We start from the raw sequence: 10,254 nt of genomic DNA, 5'->3' as shown, positions 1-10,254 counted from the left end.
TTTTTTTTTTTTTTTTTTTTTTTTTTTTTTTTTTTTTTTTTTTTTTTTTATTTTTTTTTTTTTTTTTTTTTTTTTTTCTTCCCTTGCCCAACCATTTCTATGATGATTTTTTCCGCTTAACCCAGCTCACTTTGATGCGCCAAAGGCGTACTTGATGTAAACGGCGAAGTCTACAGTCTGAGATCTACTCCTACCATTGCCTCATTACTTATCAACTGTCGATTCAATGACTTGATTGCTGACCGATAATTAATAGTTCCACTGTCGCCGATATCAACCGCAACATGGCCGAGAACTTGCGCTTCTGTGGTCCTGCCCTCATTGCCAACGAGACTATGCTTCACAACGTGATCCAGATGGTCACTGATATCATCACCAAGCAGCATATCTGCCAGGTCGAGTTCGGCCCCGAGGAGGAGACTCTCGAGGCTGGTGAGGAATCTTCCGAGTTCGACTGGATTGTAGTCGACACTGCCTTGGACGTTGTCTCTGGCATGGCCGCTGCCATGGGCCCGAGCTTTGCCGAGCTCTGGAAGGTGTTCGAGAAGACCATCCTCCGCTACGCTGGTAGCACTGAGGCTCTTGAGCGCGCCACTGCTGTTGGTGTCCTCGCTGAGTGCATCAATGGCATGGGTGCTGCCGTGACCCCCTTCACCTCTGTCTTCTTGAAGCTGCTCCTTCACCGCCTCGCCGATGAGGACTCCCAAACCAAGTCCAATGCTGCTTACGCCATTGGCCGCTTGATTCAGCACTCCAATGCTGAGGCTGAGATCATCAAGGAGATCCCCACCATCCTTGCCCGTCTTGAGGCCTGCCTTCAGATGGACGTCTCGCGTCTCCAGGATAATGCTACCGGCTGTGTCAGCCGCATGATCTTGCGTTACCGCGATAGTGTCCCCACCAAGGATGTTCTTCCTGCCCTTGTGAACATTCTTCCCCTGAAGAACGATTACGAGGAGAACGAGCCCCTGTACCGCATGATCTGCCAAATGTACAAGTGGGAGGATGTCACCATCCGTGAACTCACCCCCAGCCTCCTTCCTATCTTCCAGTCGGTTCTCAGCGACGAGGATCAACTGGAGGATGAGCGTCGGGCCGAGCTTATCGAGCTTGTCAAGTGGCTGAACCAGATGCAGCCCGGTGTTGCTCCCTGGGTGGAGCAGTTGTAAACCGACTGCTCTGTTACGGATTGATGAACAAAAAAGGATTTATTTTAATGGATAGACGGATGGCTTGGAAGCCCGAATGACTAGACGATACCCCAGTCACTGCGGCGATGATTGATGAAACCCCTCAAAAGTTGCTGCTGTATATAGTGTGAATGAGTACATGCTTTGAATCTTTGACTTTGGATTTTTTCCGTAAAAGTGTGTTAGCTACATGCATATGTACCCTGTGTTTCCTATGTAGCCCTGTCTTGTAGATCACAATGTTTCAACTCCGGCGAGCAAGCTTCACCTCGACACCCTCCTGTCGCACAAAAAAGCTATTATGCGTCGTCCAATCCTTCTCCGGATGAGCCAGCTTGATATCGTACCGTGACACGAGAGTCGCAATCACCTTAAACACCTCCAGCAGACCAAGGTGCTTCCCTAGACAAATACGGCTTCCGCCGCCAAAAGTGAGGTCGAGCTTGTTCATTGATTGCAAACGTTTCTGGAGTGCATCTTCAGTCTCCGACTCACCGCGGAGCCATCTCTCCGGACGGAACTCCTCGGCATCTTCACCCCAGACAGACGGATTGCGCCCTACAATGTAGGGATTCATGCCAACGATCGACCCTGCAGGAACGAGGCTTCCATCGGGAAGGGCAAGTCCACCCTCTGGTACGTATCGCTCCAGGAGCATGGCGACCGCGGGATGACATCTCATTGCTTCCCGTACCACGGCATCTAGGTATGGGAACTGCTTGGCGAATTTGAAGGAGACCACCTTGTTTCCAGCGGTATGGTCGTGGGCGGGAATCTCGGTTCTTAGACGCTCCCAGACGTGAGGATGTTTCAAGGAGAAGTACAATGCTGCGTTAATGGTGACGCCTGTTGTGTCGGCTCCTGCAACCATGTTATTCATCAGGTAAGAGATGATTTGCGAGTCGTCCACCACCTCTGGGAATTTCTCCTTGGCCTCGATGAATTTGTCCAGAAAATCGGGCTTGCTGGGGTCATGGTAGTCGGTGTCCTTGTTCTGAAGCCGGTCCGTGAGGTGCTGGATTGATATGTTGGCGACGGTTCCGAAGGACGGCGGGCCAATTCGGTAGATGGGGTTTTTATCTAACAAATGATCCAGAATTGGCATTTGTCCCACCAGGGAAAAGTAGTCCATGGCGACATTCGCGATACTCAGGGTCTTGTCAAAGTCATACCCTTTTTCCAGGTATCCAATGGGTTGGCTGAAAGTGGCATTGCCAACCACATCCCAGGTATCTAGATGATTTATAAGTCTTGGAAAGGATTGATGCGATGGGCTTGAACTTACAATATGCAATCCATTCGCCCAAGTCGCACGTTCCAGTTTGGTTGGATCCATCGATGAATTTCTCCTCCAGACGTTGACACAAGTAGGAAATCATATCATCAATATGGGGCTCCAGTGGAAGAATCCCAGTCATGGAATAATGTTTCGAGACGGGCCGCTTCTGCTGTGCATGCAACTTGGGATCGCACTCGCTGAAGAGATTGTAGATGATCTTGCCGTTGTTCTTCGCACTACTGCCATGATAAAACTCGGTCTGTCACAGACTATGATCAATACTAGTGACAAGTAGCTGCCTGCAGTAAGATACACACCTTTAAATACTCCGATTTGATATTGTAAATTGTCTTGATCAACTCGGGGATATCCAGGTCGAGCACGTTAGGGCCAATGCGCACCACGGGGCCGTACTTTTTGTGTAGCTCGTGGATGACAACATGGTTATTTCCTTGGCGAACATGTAACATACGCCATAGGTTTGTCCAGCCTATGAGGTATAAGAGGACAATACGGAACGCTAAAGGGGTCTTAAGAATGATACTGCGACTCACCTGCGAGAAAGGGACCGGGATAACGGCGTAGCGGGGAGAGGAGATATGTCGTTAAATACCAGACTGGAAGGGCTATGAGAAACGCATAGCCAAGCATGGTGGCAGCATCTCTACTCCCGTAATCAAGCATCGCAAAAAGGCGATCTTTTAATATCGTGGAATGATATGTGACGGAGAGTTGACAGCTGGATACACTCTTCAGCCCTCAAACATCCGTGATATACAATAATATATAGACAGCCCGCGTATGCGCATATACCCTCTCACAATGTCGATCCCATGTGGCTCCGTATAAGGGCATGCGAATCAAAACGTGGCTAGTTGTCAAGCGAAGATAGCAAGATCCTCCATACTCCATATTGCTGGGCCTAGACTCAGCTGTGCATCAAAGTAGTCTCGTTAATACCAATAGGATAAACTCAACTCCAATTGACTTGCTCGAACGGGCCATCCTCCGACGATTGGCGAATAGACTAGCGCAAAGACACATAGACCCATCAAAATAGCGAAAAGCATGAAAAGGACGAAAGTACGAAATATGGAGTACCTCGTATACAATATCCAATTGGAAGTACCTAATTGGCTTTTCAAACTCCTCGAAGGAGCGCTACTACGCTGCGGGCCGTTTTCAAGCCTGAACGTCCCGATGATCTTTAATAAATAATATAGGCTATCACATAACGGGCTGGTATATGAATTACGACCCTGCAAGTGCAGAAATGAACGGATTGAGCGGCATGGAGCTGTCGCTGTTCTATTATAATCCGCGCGTGTACCGACTTCAAATGGTTTAGCCTTGTAGTTCACGGAGATCCTTTTTTTACTATTTCCAACTTATTGAGATATTGAAAGCAAGAATCTATTTGTTCAACAATGCCGTTTAGTTTCTCTATCTCTCAATCTAGCAAGCCCCGGGCGCTATTGTTCTGCAGCATTTGGTCTGATTTAACCGGCTTTCTGAATCTGGAAGATGTTGGCTGGGAAAGGCGTTCGTGCCATTTCCGTGCTGTGGGCAATGACTTTGCTCTCTTTTATTCTGGTCCTGCTCAGGCTCTACATCCGAGTCCATATTGTGAAAGCACTCGGGAGGGATGACCATATCTTCAATTTGGCCTAAGGTGTATTTTCCCATTCGCAAAGCACCCAAGACTAGACCTATGATAGAACGCTGACCTAATTATAGGTATTCCTACTCGTTTACACTGTCTTTCTCACGATTGCTGGTGTGCATGGATTCGGACAATCGATAGATACCTTGGAGATGGACTCAGCTGTGAAGGCCGTGTATAATGAAATGATTGGAAAAACATTTGCCATATTAGGAATGGCGATTGCGAAGATCTCGCTGGGAACTTTCCTGCTTTGTATTGTTATCAAGCGATGGCATCGTATTTCAATATGGACCTCGATGATCAGCTGGTCGATTGTGTCGATGATGACCGCCCTTATCTTCTGGTTCCAGCGTGTTCCGTCTCGATCTATACGGGATCATCGCGTCCCAGGGTATACTGTTGTCCCAGTCACCCCTTTCTCCGTTATGCTTGGATGTATGTTCGATATCTCTTCGACTGTTTGTATGAGATGTCTATACTGATATTGATAAAATCTAGGCTGGTGTGCTGCCGTGGACTTTTATTTTACTCTTCTTCCGTGGATCTTCATTTGGAATCTTAACATGAAATTCAAGGAAAAGATGTCTATCGCGATCAGCTTGAGTCTGGGCTTCATGTGTGTATCACATCCGATTCTTCATGGATACATACTCATCCTCGTTTCTAGAGCCTGCATTTGCGGAATTATCCGAACTATTGACCTGGGCGGGTTAGCCAGCTCCAACTACACCGGTAAGCCACCTCCTCGCGTCTAGATCCAATGCCACCAATCCCTTTTCTAGAGGACACTGTTAACCTCATAATCTGGTCCGCCGTTGAACTGGCTGTCACTCTTATCTGCGTTGGCATCCCCACCGTCCGCCCGTTATATCGCACCATCGTTCATGGATCGCATTCGGAGAGCTCAGAGGGCAAGTATGTCAGACCTCGTTATAGTCGGAGCGATGAAGAGATTCTGGTGGGTCAGTATGGAAGCAGTAATGACGGTATTCGTGTTCACGAAGAGGTGCGAGTGGAGAGAACTTCAAGCTACGTCGCCCACTCCTGTGACTGAGAGATTCCCATGTAAATGATGCTTCTTGCTACTAGACTAGTAGCGAACCACTGCCTCGGTTATCTGAATGGGATGAAGACGGTGTTATTACAGAGTGAAGCCATACTAATTAGAGGGCAAAGTATCTTTCTTTCTCTACTACTTTGCTGAATTATTCTAACTCGTGCGCTTATAGACTCAATCCTATGTTGGCATAATATCCCTATATTCCCGTGACGTGTGTGGCGGGTCCATTTTGATTCAGATAATAAAAGATGTTATGGCCTAACAACTCTTAGGCTCGTATCTCTTGTTCTTGGGAGTTAACGAGGTCTAAGTGGGAACATTTAATAACCGACTGCCTGTCGCCTAACTTTTTCATCTTCCCCCTTTCTCCCAACCCACTGCTTAAAGCCCTATACCCGTGTTTGTTTTTGCAGGTACGATGTTCTGTGCTTTCTAACCTACCGGCTTTTTGTTTTCTCGCTCGGACTTGACTGACAATCTCCAATAGATCCAAGCCTTTATCCTCCACCATGGCCGTCACCTCTATTTCAATCCCATTCGACTGCATCCTTCCTTCCAGCAGCTCCGGTAGCTCCATTACAAAGCCCATCAAATCGGTCTCTAAGCCATGCTTTGGCTGTGACTGCGGCGATGAAGAGTGCGATTTCTGCATATGCACTGTGATGTGAGCTGCCATTCGTCTCCCTCGAGCTTGGACGTGTTTTATTGTTTGGGGATTCCGGTGGCGATGGTCTGATCGCAGGTGGAGAAGGCAAGACAAGGAAAATATACGGGGAATCTGTCTTTTGTCCTTGGACGACGTAATTTCCAAGCGAGCCGCCCACCCAAAACACATAGTAAATGCGATATCTTGTAACTTCATTCTATAACTTTAAATTATAGCAGCCAACCACTCGATATCGGCTGTTTTGCGGTCTCCAAACGGACGTACGGTCGGTTGGTTGCAACGAAAATGCGGCATGGGATCAACCATATTGATAAACTTGACTTTCTCGAAGCATACCCTGCCGTACGAATTGAAGCTTCTAAATCAGAGACAATCAAAAACAGCTTCTCGGCAGCTGGTTGAATACCCTTTTCACCCGATCGGGGTTTCAAAACTGAACACTCGTCTTCGAATATCAACCGCCCCTAGTAGGGCTAGCGATCCAAGCCGGAATTCTACATATAAATACTATCCAAACTAATTGACATCAATGGCTCTATCACTTCGTCTCATGGACCTCGGCATGACGTGGCTGAGTCAGCGGCTATTTTGTCAGCGGCTTTCGGACCCAGCCATGTCCACCGACACATCCTTTGAGCTTATTTTTTGCTGAAGACATCTCAACTATACAATGGATCATGGATCTAATGCCTCGGATCAGCCACGGACACGCACTGCTCGTGCCTGTGATTCCTGTTACAAAAGAAAGGTAGATCGTTCATCGTCAACTCTCGATCCCGTCTAAACTGGTCCTAGATCAAATGTGATGCTGCAATTCCGCAGTGTAATTGGTGCAGCCACCATAATATTCCCTGCACATTCGACAGAGTAGTACAGAGGAAAAGGAAAAGGGACGACGAGGGGGGGTGAGTCTGTATCTCGAGCTTGTTCTTCTATGTGTCTGACGTTGAAGATAAGACGCCCCAAAGTTTCACGACTATCGGAGCGAATTAGTCGCATCGAGCAGCTTCTTGCAGAGAATCTACTGGGTGATCAAATATCTGGTTAGTGCCTCTTCAATATGCAGGCCTAAGAAGTACCCCGAAACTAATTGGCAAAAGTGCCTGGAGATTCGCCTCGATCTTTCGAAGTCAATACGACGGCCAGCAGCTCCCCAAGTAACACTCAGCTTCCAGACTCATCGTCAGTGCGAGTTCACTTTGCGGGCAAAGAGTTGGGTGTCATCAGTTTACTCACTGGCACGCCGTTCCTCTTTCCCGAAGGACAGGAATGGATCGAGGCTCGCACCGGACAGCACGTTTCAATTGATAAACTTAGTCCAGCCCGAGCGCCTTGGGATAAGGAGCGCGGACAGACCTTGAACTCGGTTTTGATGAACATGAACATGAACACTTCCAATCCCTATGAACTTCCCGACTGGGGAACAATGCAGGTGTACTTTCAGGCATATAAGAGCTCCAACGTGATGCGGCGCATCTTTCCTGTTATAGACCCGGAGCTTTTTGAAGAAACCATCCGAACAGCTTACAGTCATTCGCTGTCTACCTTCAGATATGGCCAGGCTAGCGCCAGAGTTTGTGTCATTGCATTTCTTACCTTTGTTTCTCGTCTCCCTGACGTCAAGCACATTGTCAACACGACTACTGCGACGGCTGCAATCGATCATGATCTACTTGCTACCAAGGCAAAGTTCTTTATGCCGCAAGTATTACAGGAGTCTGCCAGTCTGGACGCAGCGCAGGCTGTTACCATATTGGTAAATGAGCTACTCTAGTGTATAATTTCGATAACTAACCGATGAACATAGACTCTCTTCGAATTATCTTCGGGAAATATGCGGACCACCAACTATTATGCGGCGCTTGCTGCGCGACTCATTTTCATGCTGGGTGGCAACCGGCTTGACGGTCAGGCCATCTCGACGGATGAGCGCAGCCAGCAAGAGCATTCACAACTACGGAATATCTTCTGGATTTGCTACACGATTGATAAGGATCTTGCACTGCGCACGGGTCAGCCGCCTACCATCACTGACGAAAATTGTGATCTGACACTACCTCCGGGATATCTCGATCGAGCATTCTTGGACGTGGAAAACGAAGAAGTCCCATGGTACGGTCCAGTATTTCCATTCGACTTGCGCCTGAGCATCATCAAAGCCCGGGCCCATCGAGAGCTATATTCAGTCGGCTGTCTCCAAAAATCAGACGCCGAGCTGCTCAAGTCAATCCGAGAACTCGATGACGCGCTAGAAGAATGGCGGCTATCAGTCCCTCCTAGATGGCGTCCAACCATGTCATTTTCTTCCGAGACCTCGGATCCGAACATGCGTATGCACACCGTCATGCTGCGTCTGAACTATCACCTATGCATGACCATCATCCATCAAGCGAGTGGAAGATGTAAAGCGTGGATGCAAGGACAAAGCGGTATGATGGATGGGGTGAGTTCAAGTATGGCGCTTTCGGTAGAAGCCAGTCGATCAAGTCTATGTTACCTCGAGGCGGCAGAACATGTGGTAGTCGATGGGGTTTTCTGGTATGTGATTTTCGTCATGCTATGTACTGGAACCCAAGCTTATCCTCCTAGGACTCTGATCTTCTACCCCATGTCCGCATTGCTCACCATCTTCTGCAGTATTCTTCAGAACCCATTGGATCCACATTCGCGTGAAGACCTGGGCCGATTGAATGTCGCCACGGTCATGATTGAGCGTATTTTCTCGCGGAAACTACCTGCAACTGAACTTGGCCATTTCAAATTGGTCGCCGATTTCATTGTGGAGTTGAAGCGACTGGCCGAATGTGCCATTGACAAGGCCTGGGCGGAGCAACGCGCCGCTTCTCATTGATTTGCATTTTGTTATTGTTATTTCACTCATTGGCTACTTTAGCGTGAGGAGTTTATTGGCTACGGTACTTAGAATTGACAAAATAATAATGTAGAAGGAAGAGCAGTCATTTGCATTGCATTCGGTAGAAAGGGTCAGACCAGTGTACAATATAATGATATGCGATATATGATACTGCCTGTAGTTGTAAGCAAGAAGCTCCGGCAGACATTCACGAAAACCGGCATGTTGTTGGCCTCTCGAGTGGTTTAATGGGACTTCGAGAGTGCCGGTCTTAGATAGTTCAGTATTCTAAAACGAGGCGCCCTTGATAGCAGGTTGCTAGAACATCGGAATGTCCCCAAGATATTGGCGTGGTTCAATATCTGCCTTGGATGATACGAAGCGCGCGATCCTTCCATCGACACATCATATTTGACAGCCCAGTGAGCATTGCGTGCCCATGAGACCTGGATAGAGAACCCGAGGGACGATTTGTTGGATGCTGATGAATACTCGATTCGAGATTCCTCCGTGGTAGGCTTTTCAACGAAGCTGACCTTCGAAACAATGTCACATTTAAACACGTAACGCAGGAATGGTTCAGTCGTTCGACTCGGAGAAGGCAATACTGTTCAGATTCAGAGAAACCAGCCCGTTGCTGGATTCAGTTTTCTTTGTCGAGTAGAGCCCAGATCAGCCGAGAGTGCTCATCGGCCTTTTCTTTCAGCGCTTTGGCCTGGTCGGTATCGTCTCCTGACCCAGTAGTAGCCATGCGGCTGCCCTCCGCTTGCAGCTGCTCTAGTACACTCTCAACCTCCGCTTTGACCTTGTCCATTTGCTTCATTTCCTCTCGGCTGTGGTTGAGCTGCTCTTCCATCATCATGATGAGTGATTCGCGCGCTTGGTGTGGACGGTAGAGGTTGAGAAGGTGGTGTGCATTGATGAATAAGTTGCGCAGGTCTTCGACCTTGGATTCGAATTGTTCCGGCGAAACCGATAGGATACCGGTGAACTCTAGGAAATTAAGGAGCAGGGACTTGCTGATCTTGAGAAGGTAGTATGCGTGATTGAGAGGGGGTGATGGCTGCGAGTTCTGGTCGGTACCGGCTGCGGGGGGTTCTGGGTAGAGTTGTTCGATGCCTTGCTCTTGTAATGACGGCAATGTTGTAGACAGCTATTTCAGAGTCAGTATTGTCCGGCGCAGAGCTCAGATGTAGGGGAACGAACGGTTTGCAACTCGCCAAAGACGCTGTATTGTCCTTCGGGGATGTCGGGCGGCACTAGGTACCGGAGCTCTGAGGGGAGCTCCAGAGCGCGCAATTCAGCTGCGGACCACTGCTTGTGCTTGTTCAACCGTCCATCCTCGCCCTTGGAAGCTTCAGCTTTGATCTGTTCCAGCTTGTCGATATTCTCACGCGTGAAGTGTTTCCATAAGGGCGGCGGGGGCGCAAATGCCGTGGTCACAGCTCGTTGTTGGCTCTCATCGGCCATACCGACTAGCACGAGGGTAGGAGATGTGAGAAAGGAGAAAGAAATTGAGCCAAGTGAGCAGAGTTGAA

The 10,254-nt window shown here is 48.4% G+C and overlaps 6 protein-coding genes across 6 annotated transcripts in view; 4 read left to right on the top strand and 2 right to left on the bottom strand.

Annotated features, from left to right (window-relative positions):
• The window catches only part of LCP9604111_9086 (uncharacterized protein), a gene marked incomplete at both ends in the record, with an annotated part of 2,669 nt that extends 2,534 nt beyond the window's left edge, over nt 1-135 (top strand). The window contains one exon of the mRNA XM_039077301.1: nt 126-135. Coding sequence (XP_038924926.1) covers nt 126-135 — 10 coding nt within the window. The remainder of the gene's footprint in view (nt 1-125) is intronic.
• Nucleotides 136-284: 149 nt separating this feature from the next.
• LCP9604111_9085 (uncharacterized protein) lies at nt 285-1,169 on the top strand (the record flags this gene model as incomplete). The annotated part of the gene is made up of 1 exon (XM_039077300.1): nt 285-1,169. The coding sequence occupies one exon, from the start codon at nt 285-287 to the stop codon at nt 1,167-1,169; it is 885 nt and encodes a 294-aa protein (XP_038924925.1).
• A 265-nt stretch (nt 1,170-1,434) lies between these two features.
• LCP9604111_9084 (cytochrome P450) lies at nt 1,435-3,153 on the bottom strand (the record flags this gene model as incomplete). Its single annotated transcript, XM_039077299.1, has 4 exons — nt 1,435-2,423; nt 2,476-2,728; nt 2,787-2,959; nt 3,024-3,153. The coding sequence occupies 4 exons, from the start codon at nt 3,151-3,153 to the stop codon at nt 1,435-1,437; spliced, it is 1,545 nt and encodes a 514-aa protein (XP_038924924.1).
• A 1,131-nt stretch (nt 3,154-4,284) lies between these two features.
• Nucleotides 4,285-5,766, top strand: LCP9604111_9083 (uncharacterized protein; the record flags this gene model as incomplete). The annotated part of the gene is made up of 8 exons (XM_039077298.1): nt 4,285-4,570; nt 4,634-4,751; nt 4,803-4,867; nt 4,918-5,097; nt 5,303-5,310; nt 5,365-5,406; nt 5,468-5,608; nt 5,683-5,766. 8 exons carry the CDS (start codon nt 4,285-4,287, stop codon nt 5,764-5,766), a joined length of 924 nt encoding a protein of 307 aa, XP_038924923.1.
• Nucleotides 5,767-6,539: 773 nt separating this feature from the next.
• Nucleotides 6,540-8,713, top strand: LCP9604111_9082 (putative C6 transcription factor; the record flags this gene model as incomplete). The annotated part of the gene is made up of 7 exons (XM_039077297.1): nt 6,540-6,610; nt 6,658-6,685; nt 6,739-6,767; nt 6,820-6,905; nt 6,963-7,618; nt 7,670-8,400; nt 8,452-8,713. 7 exons carry the CDS (start codon nt 6,540-6,542, stop codon nt 8,711-8,713), a joined length of 1,863 nt encoding a protein of 620 aa, XP_038924922.1.
• A 646-nt stretch (nt 8,714-9,359) lies between these two features.
• On the bottom strand, nt 9,360-10,186 carry med7 (mediator complex subunit MED7; the record flags this gene model as incomplete). Its single annotated transcript, XM_039077296.1, has 2 exons — nt 9,360-9,869; nt 9,923-10,186. The coding sequence occupies 2 exons, from the start codon at nt 10,184-10,186 to the stop codon at nt 9,360-9,362; spliced, it is 774 nt and encodes a 257-aa protein (XP_038924921.1).
• Between the last annotated feature and the right edge of the window lie 68 nt (nt 10,187-10,254).

Source organism: Penicillium roqueforti (genome assembly GCF_015533775.1).
Source record: "Penicillium roqueforti strain LCP96 04111 chromosome Unknown scaffold_41, whole genome shotgun sequence".
Taxonomy (NCBI): domain Eukaryota; kingdom Fungi; phylum Ascomycota; class Eurotiomycetes; order Eurotiales; family Aspergillaceae; genus Penicillium; species Penicillium roqueforti.
The sequence above is the reverse complement of the archived record's forward strand: the minus strand, read 5'-3'. Positions and strand labels throughout refer to the sequence as shown.